The following is a 19049-nucleotide window of genomic DNA, read 5'->3' as shown; positions in this document are numbered from 1 at the left end:
ACAACCGGTGGGTCAACAAGTGGAGGTTCAACAACACCAACTGGTGGATCCACAACAACTGGTACATCAGCTACAACTGGAGATTCAACAACAAGTGGATCAACTACAACAACTGCAGGGTCTACAACAAATAGTGTAGCAACAACAAGTGAAGGTTCAACATCAACTGATGCTACAACAACAACTACAGTTTCAACAACAAGTGGTGGACCAACAACAACATCTGGAGGTTCAACAACAACTGGTGCATCAATTACAACTGGAGATTCAACAACAAGTGGATCAACTACAGGGTCAACAACAACTGATGCAACAACAACAACTGCAGGTTCGACAACAACTGTTGTAACAACATCTGGAGGGTCAACAATAACTAGTGGCCCAACAACAACTGATGCAACAACGACATCTGGAAGTTCAACAACAACTGTTGGGTCAACAGCAACTGCAGGAGTGACAACAAGCAGCGCATCTACAACAACGGGTGTTTCAACAACTGGTGGATCAACTACAACTGAAGATTCAACAACAAGCGGATCAACTACAACCGGTGGATCAACAAGTGGAGGTTCAACAACACCAACTGGTGGATCCACAACAACTGGTACATCAGCTACAACTGGAGATTCAACAACAAGTGGATCAACTACAACAACTGCAGGGTCTACAACAAATAGTGTAGCAACAACAAGTGAAGGTTCAACATCAACTGATGCTACAACAACAACTACAGTTTCAACAACGAGTGGTGGACCAACAACAACATCTGGAGGTTCAACAACAACTGGTGCATCAATTACAACTGGAGATTCAACAACAAGTGGATCAACTACAGGGTCAACAACAACTGATGCAACAACAACAACTGCAGGTTCGACAACAACTGTTGTTACAACATCTGGAGGGTCAACAATAACTAGTGGCCCAACAACAACTGATGCAACAACGACATCTGGAAGTTCAACAACAACTGTTGGGTCAACAGCAACTGCAGGAGTGACAACAAGCAGCGCATCTACAACAACGGGTGTTTCAACAACAACTGATGCATCAACTACAACTGGAGATTCAACAACTGGTGGATCAACTACAACTGAAGATTCAACAACAAGCGGATCAACTACAACCGGTGGATCAACAAGTGGAGGTTCAACAACACCAACTGGTGGATCCACAACAACTGGTACATCAGCTACAACTGGAGATTCAACAACAAGTGGATCAACTACAACAACTGCAGGGTCTACAACAAATGGTGCATCTACAACAAGTGAAGGTTCAACAACAACTGATGCAACATCAACAACTGCAGGTTCAACAACAACTGGTGGATCAACGACAACGTCTGGAGGTTCAACAACAACTGGTGCATCAGTTACAACTGGAGATTCAACAACAAGTGGATCAACTACAGGGTCAACAACAACTGATGCAACAACAACAACTGCAGGTTCAACAACAACTGTTGTAACATCATCTGGAGGGTCAACAATAACTAGTGGCTCAACAACAACTGATGCAACAACGACATCTGAAAGTCCAACAACAACTCTTGGGTCGACAGCAACTGCAGGATTGACAACAAGCAGCGCATCAACAACATCCATTGTTTCAACAACAACTGGGGGATCATCTACAACTGAAGATTCAACAACAAGCGGATCAACTACAACCGGTGGGTCAACAAGTGGAGGTTCAACAACACCAACTGGTGGATCCACAACAACTGGTACATCAGCTACAACTGGAGATTCAACAACAAGTGGATCAACTACAACAACTGCAGGGTCTACAACAAATAGTGTAGCAACAACAAGTGAAGGTTCAACATCAACTGATGCTACAACAACAACTACAGTTTCAACAACAAGTGGTGGACCAACAACAACATCTGGAGGTTCAACAACAACTGGTGCATCAATTACAACTGGAGATTCAACAACAAGTGGATCAACTACAGGGTCAACAACAACTGATGCAACAACAACAACTGCAGGTTCGACAACAACTGTTGTAACAACATCTGGAGGGTCAACAATAACTAGTGGCCCAACAACAACTGATGCAACAACGACATCTGGAAGTTCAACAACAACTGTTGGGTCAACAGCAACTGCAGGAGTGACAACAAGCAGCGCATCTACAACAACGGGTGTTTCAACAACTGGTGGATCAACTACAACTGAAGATTCAACAACAAGCGGATCAACTACAACCGGTGGATCAACAAGTGGAGGTTCAACAACACCAACTGGTGGATCCACAACAACTGGTACATCAGCTACAACTGGAGATTCAACAACAAGTGGATCAACTACAACAACTGCAGGGTCTACAACAAATAGTGTAGCAACAACAAGTGAAGGTTCAACATCAACTGATGCTACAACAACAACTACAGTTTCAACAACGAGTGGTGGACCAACAACAACATCTGGAGGTTCAACAACAACTGGTGCATCAATTACAACTGGAGATTCAACAACAAGTGGATCAACTACAGGGTCAACAACAACTGATGCAACAACAACAACTGCAGGTTCGACAACAACTGTTGTTACAACATCTGGAGGGTCAACAATAACTAGTGGCCCAACAACAACTGATGCAACAACGACATCTGGAAGTTCAACAACAACTGTTGGGTCAACAGCAACTGCAGGAGTGACAACAAGCAGCGCATCTACAACAACGGGTGTTTCAACAACAACTGATGCATCAACTACAACTGGAGATTCAACAACTGGTGGATCAACTACAACTGAAGATTCAACAACAAGCGGATCAACTACAACCGGTGGATCAACAAGTGGAGGTTCAACAACACCAACTGGTGGATCCACAACAACTGGTACATCAGCTACAACTGGAGATTCAACAACAAGTGGATCAACTACAACAACTGCAGGGTCTACAACAAATGGTGCATCTACAACAAGTGAAGGTTCAACAACAACTGATGCAACATCAACAACTGCAGGTTCAACAACAACTGGTGGATCAACGACAACGTCTGGAGGTTCAACAACAACTGGTGCATCAGTTACAACTGGAGATTCAACAACAAGTGGATCAACTACAGGGTCAACAACAACTGATGCAACAACAACAACTGCAGGTTCAACAACAACTGTTGTAACATCATCTGGAGGGTCAACAATAACTAGTGGCTCAACAACAACTGATGCAACAACGACATCTGAAAGTCCAACAACAACTCTTGTGTCAACAGCAACTGCAGGTTTGACAACAAGCAGCGCATCAACAACAACCGGTGTTTCAACAACAACTGGTGGATCAACTATAACTGATGATTCAACAACAAGCGGATCAACTACAACCAGTGGGTCAACAAGTGGAGGTTCAACAACACCAACTGGTGGATCCACAACAATTGGTACATCAGCTACAACTTTGGATTCAACAACAAGTGGATCAACAACAACAACTGCAGAGTCTACAACAAATAGTGCATCAACAACAACCGGTGTTTCAACAACAACTGGTGGATCAACTACACCTGAAGATTCAACAACAAGCGGATCAACTACAACCAGTGGATCAACAAGTGGAGGTTCAACAACACCAACTGGTGGATCCACAACAACTGGTACATCAGCTACAACTGGAGATTCAACAACAAGTGGATTAACTACAACAACTGCAGGGTCTACAACAAATAGTGTAGCAACAACAAGTGAAGGTTCAACATCAACTGATGCTACAACAACAACTACAGGTTCAACAACAAGTGGTGGACCAACAACAACATCTGGAGGTTCAACAACAACTGGTGCATCAATTACAACTGGAGATTCAACAACAAGTGGATCGACTACAGGGTCAACAACAACTGATGCAACAACAACAACTGCAGGTTCGACAACAACTAGTGTAACAACATCTGGAGGGTCAACAATAACTAGTGGCCCAACAACAACTGATGCAACAACGACATCTGGAAGTTCAACAACAACTGTTGGGTCAACAGCAACTGCAGGAGTGACAACAAGCAGCGCATCCACAACAACAAGTGTTTCAACAACAACTGATGCGTCAACTACAACTGGAGATTCAACAACAAGTGGATCAACTACAACAACTGCAGGGTCTACAACAAATGGTGCATCAACAACAAGTGAAGGTTCAACAACAACTGATGCAACATCAACAACTGCAGGTTCAACAACAACTGGTGGATCAACGACAACGTCTGGAGGTTCAACAACAACTGGTGCATCAATTACAACTGGAGATTCAACAACAAGTGGATCAACTACAGGGTCAACAACAACAACAACTGCAGGTTCAACAACAACTGATGCAACAACAACAACTGCAGGTTCGACAACAACTAGTGTAACAACATCTGGAGGGTCAACAATAACTAGTGGCCCAACAACAACTGATGCAACAACGACATCTGGAAGTTCAACAACAACTGTTGGGTCAACAGCAACTGCAGGAGTGACAACAAGCAGCGCATCCACAACAACAAGTGTTTCAACAACAACTGATGCGTCAACTACAACTGGAGATTCAACAACAAGTGGATCAACTACAACAACTGCAGGGTCTACAACAAATGGTGCATCAACAACAAGTGAAGGTTCAACAACAACTGATGCAACATCAACAACTGCAGGTTCAACAACAACTGGTGGATCAACGACAACGTCTGGAGGTTCAACAACAACTGGTGCATCAATTACAACTGGAGATTCAACAACAAGTGGATCAACTACAGGGTCAACAACAACTGATGCAACAACAACAACTGCAGGTTCAACAACAACTGTTGTAACATCATCTGGAGGGTCAACAATAACTAGTGGCTCAACAACAACTGATGCAACAACGACATCTGGAAGTCCAACAACAACTCTTGTGTCAACAGCAACTGCAGGTTTGACAACAAGCAGCGCATCAACAACAACCGGTGTTTCAACAACAACTGGTGGATCAACTACAACTGATGATTCAACAACAAGCGGATCAACCACAACCGGTGGGTCAACAAGTGGAGGTTCAACAACACCAACTGGTGGATCCACAACAACTGGTACATCAGCTACAACTTTGGATTCAACAACAAGTGGATCAACAACAACAACTGCAGAGTCTACAACAAATAGTGCATCAACAACAAGTGAAGGTTCAACAACAACTGATGCAACAACAACAACTGCAGGTTCGACAACAACAACTGTTGAAACAACATCTGGAGGGTCAACAATAACTAGTGGCTCAACAACAACTGAGGCAACAATGATATCTGGAAGTTCAACAACAACTGTTGGGTCAACAGCAGTTGCAGGATTGACAACAAGCAGTGCATCAACAACAACCGGTGTTTCAACAACAACTGGTGGATCAACTACACCTGAAGATTCAACAACAAGCGGATCAACTACAACCAGTGGATCAACAAGTGGAGGTTCAACAACACCAACTGGTGGATCCACAACAACTGGTACATCAGCTACAACTGGAGATTCAACAACAAGTGGATCAACTACAACAACTGCAGGGTCTACAACAAATAGTGTAGCAACAACAAGTGAAGGTTCAACAACAACTGATGCAACAACAACTGCAGGTTCAACAACAACTGGTGGACCAACGACAATGTCTGGAGGTTCAACAACAACTGGTGCATCAATTACAACTGGAGATTCAACAACAAGTGGATCAACTACAGGGTCAACAACAACTGATGCAACAACAACAACTGCAGGTTCGACAACAACTAGTGTAACAACATCTGGAGGGTCAACAATAACTAGTGGCCCAACAACAACTGATGCAACAACGACATCTGGAAGTTCAACAACAACTGTTGGGTCAACAGCAACTGCAGGAGTGACAACAAGCAGCGCATCCACAACAACAAGTGTTTCAACAACAACTGATGCGTCAACTACAACTGGAGATTCAACAACAAGTGGATCAACTACAACAACTGCAGGGTCTACAACAAATGGTGCATCAACAACAAGTGAAGGTTCAACAACAACTGATGCAACATCAACAACTGCAGGTTCAACAACAACTGGTGGATCAACGACAACGTCTGGAGGTTCAACAACAACTGGTGCATCAATTACAACTGGAGATTCAACAACAAGTGGATCAACTACAGGGTCAACAACAACTGATGCAACAACAACAACTGCAGGTTCAACAACAACTGTTGTAACATCATCTGGAGGGTCAACAATAACTAGTGGCTCAACAACAACTGATGCAACAACGACATCTGGAAGTCCAACAACAACTCTTGTGTCAACAGCAACTGCAGGTTTGACAACAAGCAGCGCATCAACAACAACTGGTGGATCAACTACAACTGATGATTCAACAACAAGCGGATCAACTACAACCGGTGGGTCAACAAGTGGAGGTTCAACAACACCAACTGGTGGATCCACAACAACTGGTACATCAGCTACAACTTTGGATTCAACAACAAGTGGATCAACAACAACAACTGCAGGGTCTACAACAAATAGTGCATCAACAACAAGTGAAGGTTCAACAACAACTGATGCAACATCAACAACTGCAGGTTCAACAACAACTGGTGGACCAACGACAATGTCTGGAGGTTCAACAACAACTGGTGCGTCAATTACAACTGGAGATTCAACAACTAGCGGATCAACTACAACAACTGCAGGGTCTACAACAAATAGTGCATCAACAACAAGTAAAAGTTCAACAACAACTGTTGGGTCGACAGCAACTGCAGGATTGACAACAAGCAGCGCATCAACAACAACCGGTGTTTCAACAACAACTGGTGGATCAACTACAACTGAAGACTCAACAACAAGCGGATCAACTACAACCGGTGGGTCAACAAGTGGAGGTTCAACAACAAGTGATGCAACAACAACAACTGCAGGTCCAACAACAACTGGTGGACCAACGACAACATCTGGAGGTTCAACAACAACTGTTGCTTCAATTATAACTGGAGATTCAACAACAAGTGGATCAACTACAACAACTACAGGGTCTACAACAAATGGTGCATCAACTACAATTGAAGGTTCGACAACAACTGTTGCAACAACATCTGGAGGTTCAACACCAACTGGTGGCTCCACAATAACTGGTACATCAGCTACAACTGGAGATTCGACAACTAGCGGATCAACTACAACCAGTGGGTCAACAAGTGGAGGTTCAACAACACCAACTGATGCAACATCAACAACTGCAGGTTCAACAACAACTGGTGGACCAACGACAACGTCTGGAGGTTCAACAACAACTGGTGCATCAATTACAACTGGAGATTCAACAACAAGTGGATCAACTACAGGGTCAACAACAACTGATGCAATAACAACAACAACTGCAGGTTCAACAACAACTGTTGTAACATCATCTGGAGGGTCAACAATAACTCTTGGGTTGACAGCAACTGCAGGATTGACAACAAGCAGCGCATCTACAACAACGGGTGCTTTAACAACAACTGATGCGTCAACTACAGCTGGAGATTCAACAACAAGTGGATCAATTACAACAGCTACAGGGTCTACAACAAATAGTGCATCAACAACAAGTGAAGGTTCAACAACAACTGATGCAACAACAACAACAACCGCAGGTTCGATAACAACTGTTGTAACATCATCTGGAGGGTCAACAATAACTAGTGGCTCAACAACAACTGATGCAACAACGACATCTGGAAGTTCAACATCAACTCTTGGATCGACAGCAACTGCAGGACTGACAACAAGCAGCGCATCAACAACAACCGGTGTTTCAACAACAACTGGTGGATCAACTACAACTGAAGATTCAACAACAAGCGGATCAACTACAACCGGTGGGTCAACAAGTGGAGGTTCCCCCACAACTGCAACCACAACAACTGCCGCTCCCACAACTGCAGCTCCCACCACTGCAGCCCCAACAACTGTGGCCCCCACAACTGCAGCCCCAACAACTGCAGCCCCAATAACTGCAGCCCCAACAACTGCAGATCCCTCAACTGCAGCCCCAACAACTGCAGCTCCCACAACTGCAGCCCCAACAACTGCCGCTCACACCACTGCCGCTCCCACAACTGCAGCTCCCACCACTGCAGCCCCCACAACTGGAGCTCCCACAACTGCAGCCCCCACAACTGCAGCCCCCACAACTGCAGCTCCAACAACTGCGGCCCCAACAACTGCAGCCCCAACAACTGCAGCCCCAACAACTGCGGCCCCAACAACTGCAGCCCCAACAACTGAAGCTCCCACAACTGCAGCCCCAACAACTGCCGCTCCCACCACTGCCGCTCCCACAACTGCAGCACCCACCACTGCAGCCCCAACAACTGTGGCCCCCACAACTGCAGCCCCAACAACTGCCACTCCCACAACTGCAGCTCCCACCACTGCAGCCCCAACAACTGTGGCCCCCACAACTGCAGCCCCAACAACTGCAGCCCCAATAACTGCAGCTCCCACAACTGCAGCCCCAACAACTACAGCTCCCACAACTGCAGCTCCCACAACTGCAGCCCCAACAACTGCGGCCCCAACAACTGCAGCCCCAACAACTGCCGCTCCTACCACTGCCGCTCCCACAACTGCAGCACCCACCACTGCAGCCCCAACAACTGTGGCATCCACAACTGCAGCCCCAACAACTGCCGCTCCCACAACTGCAGCTCCCACCACTGCAGCCCCAACAACTGCGGCCCCAACAACTGCAGCCCCAACAACTGCAGCTCCCACCACTGCGGCCCCAACAACTGCAGCTCCCACCACTGCAGCCCCAACAACTGCAGCTCCCACAACTGCAGCCCCAACAACTGCAGCTCCCACAACTGCAGCCCCCACAACTGCAGCCCCAACAACTGCAGCCCCCACAACTGCAGCCCCAACAACTGCAGCCCCCACAACTGCAGCCCCAACAACTGCAGCTCCCACCACTGCAGCCCCCACAACTGCAGCCCCCACAACTGCAGCCCCCACAACTGCAGCCCCCACAACTGCGGCCCCCACAACTGCAGCCCCAACAACTGCAGCCCCAACAACTGAAGCCCCCGCAACTGCAGCTCCAACAACTGCACCCCCAACAACAACTACTGTTACTACTACCACTGCAGCTCCCCCACCAATTGTGGTTCTCCAAGCAGTCTTGATAGAACCATTTGTAGAAGAACTCACTGATAAAAACAGCATGGAATTCAAGACTCTTGAAGCAAACGTTGTAGCAGTGGTTAGTACTCATTCTCATTATTTTTCTGTGTATTGAGTGAGTTTGCATTTCCTCATATCATTTGGCGAATACTGTATTTTTAGTTTGTTTATATATTTTTTGCTTCATTCCCACAGTTAACTGTCATCTACAGGACCCAATTTGGCGCTATTTTCAACCGCATTTATGTCATCGAGTTCAGGTAACATTTTCAATTTTGAGAGTCCAACTGACTTTGTTTTACTTTCTGGGTTGTGGTTATCAATATTCCAATATTTTAAACTTAATAATGACAAAATAATAATAATTATACATATGCATAAGTTGTCAAGGTTAATATAATTTGATCAAGATGTGTGCTTTTATTATGCAGGCAAGCTGTGGCCAGAACACGAATGGGAAATACTGAACTAGTGCTAGGGATTGAGTTCAATCAAACTGCTTCAGCTTCAGAAATCCCACAGACTATTGTTGTTGCAGAAACCTTAGTCGACGCTGTGTCTAACAACAGTACCTCAAACCTCCTTTTTGTTGCCACCTCCATCGAAGCAACTCGTAAGTAAACACTAGCCCTGCATTTCACTCCAGTGGTTGTTAGAGCAGGAAAATATACACAATGTTATTTGTAATTTATCTATCACGGTCTGTGAGTGTGTGTGTTCTGGATGGGGTTTAAATCATCCTCTTTCACTGCCATTTCCATGACTGACCTTACTATCAAAGTTTATTCTGGATTTCTTTCCTGATACATTTTAGCCAAATTGCTGGGTCGACAAAGAGCATACACAATCACAATTATCATGAATTCCACTGTGACAAACATTAGCAAGTCTACCTAAACTCTGACTTGCCATATATATATACTTATGTTGTGAAGTGTGTTTGTTCAAAAAAGGTCCTTTGACTACCATAATCATTTTTTCCATATTTCTCCATATTGTTCCATATTTGTTATTTACAGAAGGAAATGTTACAACGGCAGCACCCTCTCTAAATACTACAACTACTGCAATCTCACCTGCTGCAACTACAACTACCAGTGCTGCAACTACGGCTACAACGACCTCAACTACAACAGCTGCAGCTACAACTGCCTCAACTACAACTGCTGCAACTACAACTACAACAACTACTACAACCACCACATCAGTAACGACAACTGCTGAGGCAATGACAACAAGGCGATTGATTTTCAGATCTGCTGGAGAGACATTTACAAGTGACTTGCAGAATCCATCATCTGCAGCTTTTACGAGGCGAGCCTCAATAATAAAGACGATGGTAAGTCACTTTCACATACTTTCACACATCTATGTGAAAGTATTTCTGCAATATGCCATTTTTTCTTTTCATATGTACGTTCATCATTCTTCTTTGAAAACACTTTTCTTTATGATTTTCACCTAAAATTGTCACACAGCAAATTTCTCATCAGAGTTTGGTGGAGCTAGACTGTATTATGAAAAAAACCCTCAAAAAGTATTTTTAAATATGCAATATAGTCTTGTCTAATGCAAACACATTTCTAATTAAACATTTAACTGTGGGTGCTTCTAGTACCGTCTAATAGATGCTAGACTGTTTCTCGTTTCACAGTGAATGGAAACTGGAGGATGGCATTTCATTCCTGGTGTTGAGTTTTCAAAGAAAAAAACGATTTAACTCATCCTTCCATATAAAGTAAATAGGACACAGATACATTATTTGGCAGTCACTGAAGAAATTGGAATAGTGTCATTACTTAGTGTAAATGAAATACCACAATGAAAAAGACAATGCACAAGTGAAGAAGCAAAAGCCAATAAAATAAATGTACTTACAAATGATTTGCTTGTATTTCTGCAGATTGAACCTTTGTACCAAGAAGCATTTCCTTCATTCCGCACATTGATGGTGCTTTTTTTCAGGTAATTTGTTAATGTTATAATGATAGAATCTTAAGAGTATTGGTCATAAATTCATACGAATAATACAATATATTTTGGTAATTCCTTTTGCAGTAATGGCTCAATCATCAACCACTCGGACCTTACATTTTTATCCACATCTGTTCCTAATGGCACTCAGATTATAGATGTTTTGGTCGGAGCAGCTTCAAACATCACAGCCTTCAACATTGACACCACCTCCATTTCTGTGGATGGCATACGTAAGCAATATTGAATGCTACCTCATTCAAAATTACAAATATTACAGATTTGTTTACCTCATCAAAAATTTTAAATATTACAGATTTGTTTTGTATTTGTTAAAGCAATGTCTCTTTTTCTTTTCTCAACATTTACAGAAGTGTCAAGTGGAGTAAGCCACAAGATCAGGCTCATCACTGCATCCTTCCTTGTGCTGCTGTCATGGCTACTGTCAAGCCAGCAATAGTGCAGGGGTTATGTCAATGTGAAATAAGACTTATACTACTGATATTTTTCTGTTTGACGTCCCAGAAAGCCCATCCATGAGACAACTTTAAGCATCTGGTCCACTGAATAAAAACAAGTTATCACTGTAATTAATTGCGTAAAAAATGAGAGTAATGACAATTGAAACCTTGTATATCAGACACACCACACATAAAACTTTCTCTATGTACAAACACAATTTTGACTTATTGTGCTATAATAATACTGTATAGTTTAGAACAACTAACATTTACATTTAACATAATGCCCTGCATGATTATAAAGTCACTTTTCTTATTTATATGAATTTATATTATCATACATATGTGTAATCTGTGAGCTGACCTGTATTTTTGTACAATTTGAGTAAAAAAGACTAGGTCTTATTGATGATCAGAATACAAGAAATGTGTATACTATATTATTATAGGTTTTTAACATCTAAAGTGGATAAAAAAAAGTGTATCACATTATATTGAAGATGCATCCATTAAAGGCACTGAAGATATGACCAGATAATCAAACCCTGTCTTATTATTTCCTAAAACTTACTTTCACTATTATTACTACTTTCAGCTATTCTCAAAAGTTATTCAGGTTTGTTCAGGAAGAAAATAGCAGCACAAACTGTAGTTTCCCAATTGCCCTGGATCTTGAGCATAGACCAAAACGTAAACATAGTCACATGATGTCACCCATTGGTTTGTGGACTACGGTTTTGAAGCTTCGAGTTCAGCATTTTGGCCATCGCCATCTTGGTTTTTGTCCACCAACATCTTGTTTTTTTGGAACTAGCGTGACACGAGATGGTGAAGCTATTGAAGCTATTTAAGTGAAACTCGTGAGCTCAGATTTACAACGGCAATATTAACGTTAATGTCGGCATCCAGAAGCAACAGAGGCTAACATTTTAGCAAGCTAGCAAGCAGGTAACATAATGCAGGAAATGCACAGGCATAATGACAGAGGAAAAAGATTAGGCAGTTGGGAATATCAACATTTTCCTCAGACATATTATAAAATTCCAAAGAAAAACAATACACAACTAAAATTACAATATATTCACTTATTATGCATCAAAAAACTAACTTATGTGGCCTCCACCATTTCTGACAATGTCAAACAAACACGTCACAAGTCTGGAATTAATTATCTATGTCCATTATTTGGTAATGGTAAATGGTAAATGGACTTGGACTTATGTAGCGCTTTTCTAGTCTTCCGACCACTCAAAGCGCTTTACACTACATGTCAGCATTCACCCATTCACACACACAATCATACACTGATGGCAGAGGCTTCTAAGGTGCCAACTTTGCCCATCAGGATCTAATCTAAATACTCATTCACACACCGATGGCTATGCCTTCGAGAGCAATTTGGGGTTAAGTGTCTTGCTCAAGGACACAGCGACATGTGACCTGGATCGAACCACCGACCTTCCGATTGGTGGACGACCTGCTCTACCCTCTGAGCCACAGCTGCCTCCACTCAGTCACATGTGAAAATCATTGTCCTTAGGATAGAAACTATATTTTTAAGATACAGTATATGTACATAAACTAAAATAATTAATTTACAAACAAAAAATTGTTAATTTAAAAAACATGCTGCTGCCAGTAGAGATGTATTAAAAAGTATTGACACGTATGTGTATCATTGAAGGAAGGTCTTCTGGCTACCCCAAGTTTTTTTTCTTCAATGCTTCCCAGCCTTTGTATGAAAACCAGTTTAAATCGATTGTGGTGTATCTGCCTGAACTAATTAAGTTAGTTATCTGTACATTTATGCCAATAAAGCATATAGAATTTTAAGGTTCATGGGTAATTGTGAAACAGGGGTAGTTTATGAACTAGGTTAACAACACTCATTCAACAGTATAGTTTGCGCCTGGCAGCATTAAAGGTACTAAATGCAAGATTGGGAGCATTTCTATTGCCTACACAAGGCTCTCAACATGGCAACGGCTGAACCGGCAGCTCGTAGCTAACGATAATAACAGCACATCCGTGAGCAAGCCAGTGGGGCACGCTCACATGCACGAACGTGCACTAAAAGTATGCATGGCCGGCCAGTCAACAAAGCATGGATACAACACACAGAGGGAGAGTGACTTAATTCTCTGCTCAGGTAGACATTACTCCTCTATATCTTTACATAGCAAATAGTTGTTTGCTGCTATATTAATGCTCTGGATATCCTATAGAGAACCTTTAAGTATTCTGTCAGACACATACTGTTTAAATTACTGTAAATGCTCATATCATACCACTAGCTTATGACATACGTTAAGAATCTTTACTCACCTAAAGCCATGCTATGGTAAAGGTCAGCATTACGCATTTACACTGAGCCATTTCATGCATTAAAGAAATATGATTGCTCAGACCACACAAGGAGGTGTTTCAACACACATGGTTAAGAGAAAACAAAAGGGTGTTAATAACTAACAACTCTGGTTGTGTAAATGGGGCCTTCGACATTACCTAAAAAAACAACTTTTGTTTGTATATGAGCCTAAAACTTATTAAAGTATTTATACAGGAATTCCAAATACAACATCAAGTTCAACAACTACAGACCCAAATTCAAAAACTACTACAACTACTACTGTGGCCACAACTACAGCAACTACTCCATCTCCAGTTACAACTGCTACGACTCCTCCAATGTCGGCTTCTGTAATGGCAGTCTGGCTACAAATACTGTACAACTCATAAAACAGAAGCTGACTTTCAGATCTGCTGGAGATGCATTTTCAAATGACTTGTTGAAACCATCATCTTTAGCTTTATAAATCAAGCTGCAATGATAAAGTTTACAGTAAGTCTCTCCCTTTAAAATGAATCCTGTGGAAACAAGAATATCCAATATTTCAACTTATAAGAGTGAGGTTATACAGGTAAATACATGTTTTTCCATTAAAATATCACAAGATATATAAGACAAGTTGTTGTCCAGGACAGGACAGAACGCAGCGTGAGCTGCAGGTCCCACTCTCTACCTGATCCATACCATCAAAAAACATCCCACTGCTCAATTTTCTCCTAAATTAGAAGACGAGGAAGTAAAGAAACCATCTGCCCATATACACATAGATTGGACATGTGATAGTCATGAAAGAAATTGGACAATAATGGTATTATGTTATTAAATTGTGCATATTACATTTTATTAAAACAGCCACTGCTCAAGTGAGCAAGTGAGCAAAGCACACACACACCATTAAAAGTATAGCCAACATAAATGTACTTACAATTTGCTTGCTTGTATTTCTGCAGCTTGAACCTCTCTCCCAAAAAGCATTCTCTTTATTCAGATCCTTGACAGGGATTTCAGTCAGGTAATTTGTTTATGTTATGTTGATTTAATCTAAACATACTGTAAATTATATATTAATTATAATTGTAATAAATATAATAATGAGTTCAAATCTATTTAACCTTGACAGCACACAACATTGCCCGATGCAGCCAGCGACGTCCATTCATGACGTAGCCAACTTCGGGTTATTATTGTAATTAATGGCATAAAAATTAGTTATATTGATGAGTCCATACATAATATTTTTAGTACATGTTTAATGGAAATTATTGAGTAACATGTTTTATAATCATATTTAGAACCAATATCTTTTAAAATCCTACTGTAGTACTGTAGTAGTCTGTGTTGGCAAGAAAATATCAAAAGATATTGTCGACTTTTTAAATTATAGCCTCAATACAGAATTGAAAATATGAAATATATTCAGATCATTGAGGAATCTGACTTAAACATGCTCAGTTAGTAATGTTGACAGTGAAAAAACATCTTAATTTCCCTGAAGTAAAACGTGCTGTTGTGTAAAATGTGCTCTTTGCTCTAACACTAACTCAGTCAGATTTGGGTTGAAGGTTGTGTTAATCACTACTGCACTGAATAGAATAATGTACTGTATAATGATCCATTCACTGTGCTTGTTTAGGTCTATGTGTATTTCTATTATCATAAATACATATGTGTATCCTGGGAGCCTTCCTTATATTTTTGTACAGTTTGTGTTGTTATCTTCCTAATGATCAGAACACAAACATGACAAAAAAATCTGCTTTGCTATAATATTCATATCATTATCTATGATACTCTATTGTTATCTTAAGTGGGTCATAAATCACAGCATGCTGGAGATCAGGTATGTAGATGAATACTGCTTCCATTAAAGGCATTAACGATATGTACAAACTATCAAACCCTGCCTCGTCATTTGCTATAATTTAATTTTACACTAGCATCATATAGTAACATTCTCAACCGGAGTCAGTTAATCGATTAGATGATCTAATGATTGAATTAACCCAACAATTCTGATAATCAGTAAATAGTTTAAGTCATTTTTTTAAGCAAATGCCCAAACATTATGTAGTTCCAGCTTCCCAAATGTGTATATTTGCTGGATTTCTCTGTTTTCTAACTGAATATCATTGGGTTTGGACTGTAGGTCAAATAAAACAGGCATCTTGAAGACGTCACTTTGGGCTTTGGGAACTTGAGATGGACATTTTGCACTGTTTACTGTCATTTTATAGATTTTAAAAGAATCCATTAATGGACAAAAGTAAAGTCAAATTAGTTAATAACAATTAATAATGGATTAATTTGAAAGATGCAGCCCTATTGAACATTATTCTGAGTGCGTAATCATTACCACCTCTATGAAACTCAAAGAAAAGTAAGCATCTTATCTGGGAGACACTGTTAGACCTTACCTGAGACTCTAGAGCTCCGACTGCTTTTCCTCCAGTCTGCTGTCCTGATGAACTATTTGATGATGTTTCCTGCAGGTAATACAAAGATAAGCTGGTGTAAGATGGAGACACAGTGAGCCTCCCTAATGAACTTACACTTTTATGGTATTTACTATAAAAAGAACAGACAGTATAATCTACTAAAAAAGATCAGTTAACAGAATCATGGCTATGTGCAGCAACATTAATCTACCATTAAACACCTTCACCTTGTGAAGTTAAAGCCAGCTGTTTCACTGTGACATTAGAGCTCACCTGAGAGCCAACAGCTCCACCTGCCTGTGTTGGCATCAATAGCTGCTGCTAACAGGACATTATTTTCTCATAATTTGGTTACTCTTGTGAAAAAATGTGTCTAACTTGTGGGCAACTTTGTCTACAATAGATAAAATGTCGTGTTGCAGCAAAAAAAAAGGCCTACATTTTATTATCAGATTGTACTCCCAAAACAATATACCTATGCCTCAGGTATATCTTGTCTTGAGTACAATTTATGTGAATATAATAAGTAATGTAAGGTTCAAATTGGCTGCATCAGTGCCATGGTTATATTTATGAGTCATATGATTACTGCCTTAAACCAACATTATATACAGGTTTTTAGCTGAGCTCATCACCTCAAGTTGGGTGTTTTTCTGGTCAGCAGAATTTTCTTTGTGCAAGTTTGAAAATACAACACAAAACTAATCTGCCATGAATTAATACGAACATCACAGGATCAACAACACTTTTGATTGACAGATGATCTTGAGGAGGTGCAATGCAAAAACAACAAATCACCGTCACTGAAACTAAAAGATATGTATCCTAATAATAAACTTTAAAGTAGAACCAGACAAACCTGATCTTAAAGTTTCACTTGCTCCACTGTGGCAGCTGCCAATTCTCTGGTGCTTGCTGTTGTTTCCCTTTTCCCTGGTGTTTTTTTTGGTTGAGTTGCTGAGTGATTAGAGGGTTATTCAGTTCACCTGTTGCGCAGGGTGTGGGGACTGGCTCTTAAATGATAGTTGAGAGCAGCTTGGTGCATTCCCCTCTTGGCCAATCAGGGTGTAACGACGCCCTTTCTGTAGGGCTTAAAAGAGGAGGGAAACTGCACACCCAGTGTCATTCTGATCTCTCCTTCACTCAATGCAACATGTGTTTATCAGCTTTATCAGAAACTCTGGTCTGTTTTGGGCCCTTTTGGGATTCTGTGATCTTTGTGTTTGGTTTGTTGAGAGTGTTGACTCTCCTAGTTGGGGAAACAAGTTAAGTGCCAACCAATTGGGTTACCTGCACTGGGACGTTTAGGTACTATTTGTGCAACGATCTGGCTTGCCTTACAATAGCCTAACGCCTGTAGGCTGTATTTTGTATTCTATTCATTTGTTGATTTTCAATGAAACCCTTTATACCCATTTCTTTTAGTGTATTTTATTTGGGAAAACTTTAAAGGAGGGTAAAAGGAAAAACACAAACCAATATTTCAGTTTCCTTAATTGTTTGTTAATATAGAGGCATTTGTTCATTATTATTATTAAGAAGGCATTTTATTTTATATTATTATGTGGATGGGAACTGTTTTTCAGTCTTCTGACTGAACAACTAAAGTCTGGGGAACTCAGTACCGCCACATAATTGGCAACCACGAAGGGACACGTAACACAAAGCATAATCTTTCAATAAAGAGATTTAGTTTTGTGTCCCATCTTCTGATATCTATTTAGCAAGTGTATTTGAGTGTATATTTCTGAAATGTGTATTTGGAGTGTGGCTTGACTATTAGTCCAAATAATTACTAGTGACTATCCATCATGTCTTGGGAAGATCCAGACATTACAATGACCGCATTTGAACCATCGCTTGCGGAATTGGAATCCGAGCTTTCTCTAAATGTTAGCTTGGATATGCCTGTAGTTGGGCAGGAGGTGCACTTACGGGATGATGATGATGATGAAGAGGGATGGGTAGATGCTCCAGTAGAACCACAATTGTCTGTGGACACTCATCCTCTTTTGGCTTTAGAGGGCTTATTACTTCCGCCTTCATCCCCAGTTCCTGTAGCTCCTCCCACCCAGGAACACTCAGATTCGGATTTAGTCATTTTTGCTAATGCTGTAGAGTCGATGAAACTTGTGTTTAAAAATACAGTGGATTGGCAGCGTGAGTGGCTGTCAAACATTTCAAAGGGCATACCCATCGATAAAGCTCTAAAAATGTGTACTACTCTCATAACAAATGTGGTGGAGAAAGCAAGTAACCATTTGCTCGCAGAAGTAAGGGATTTTGGTTCAAAGTGCATAAATGCCATTCAGTGGAATGCACAACAAACACAGTCTGAGTTCCAAGAGTCCCTGATTACTGACCGTCAAAACTTGATGACTTCCATTACATCCGCGGTCACTGAAAACAAGGATGTACAACTTCTGGTGACCGAGGTGCATACATTGCAACAGCAGATGGGTTCAGTGCAGGCTACCCTTGAGTCTCTTGTGCGTCAACAGTGTGCACTCAATTCTCAGGTCAATTCAATACATAAGCGAGAGGAATGGGTCCTTAAAGAAGCAGTCACACCTGTTGCAGTTTCGTCTCAAGCACACACATATCCTGTTTCTCCAGTTGTTAAAAATGTGGTTTTGTTGCCTACCTCCGCACCTGTGGGAGTTCCTTCAGATTGCTC

General features: G+C 41.2%; 2 protein-coding genes across 2 annotated transcripts; both read left to right on the top strand.

Moving 5' to 3' along the window:
• Positions 1 to 1383: 1383 nt before the first annotated feature.
• LOC119482172 (mucin-22-like) lies at positions 1384 to 5135 on the top strand (the record flags this gene model as incomplete). The annotated part of the gene is made up of 4 exons (XM_037759594.1): positions 1384 to 2330; positions 2768 to 2938; positions 3527 to 3668; positions 4992 to 5135. Coding segments are annotated over 4 exons (1404 nt in total), but the record flags the coding sequence as incomplete, so codon positions are not given.
• A 276-nt stretch (positions 5136 to 5411) lies between these two features.
• On the top strand, positions 5412 to 12117 carry LOC119481670 (cell wall protein DAN4-like). The gene is made up of 9 exons (XM_037758801.1): positions 5412 to 5510; positions 6717 to 7058; positions 9087 to 9231; positions 9348 to 9412; positions 9584 to 9765; positions 10172 to 10491; positions 11056 to 11117; positions 11211 to 11359; positions 11498 to 12117. Exons 3-9 carry the CDS (start codon positions 9193 to 9195, stop codon positions 11584 to 11586), a joined length of 906 nt encoding a protein of 301 aa, XP_037614729.1. The 5' UTR covers positions 5412 to 5510; positions 6717 to 7058; positions 9087 to 9192; the 3' UTR covers positions 11587 to 12117.
• The last annotated feature ends 6932 nt before the right edge of the window (positions 12118 to 19049 follow it).

Source organism: Sebastes umbrosus, chromosome 22, assembly GCF_015220745.1.
Source record: "Sebastes umbrosus isolate fSebUmb1 chromosome 22, fSebUmb1.pri, whole genome shotgun sequence".
NCBI lineage: Eukaryota > Metazoa > Chordata > Actinopteri > Perciformes > Sebastidae > Sebastes > Sebastes umbrosus.
Note: the sequence above shows the minus strand (reverse complement) of the source record. Positions and strands in the feature narration are given on the sequence as shown.

Coding starts and splice junctions, on each gene's coding strand:
- LOC119481670 (XM_037758801.1), top strand. CDS start 9,193: ATGGAATTCAAGACTCTTGAAGCAAACGTTGTAGCAGTG. Junction 9,413..9,583: donor ATTTATGTCATCGAGTTCAG/GTAACATTTTCA, acceptor TTTATTATGCAG/GCAAGCTGTGGCCAGAACAC. Junction 11,360..11,497: donor CATTTCTGTGGATGGCATAC/GTAAGCAATATT, acceptor CAACATTTACAG/AAGTGTCAAGTGGAGTAAGC.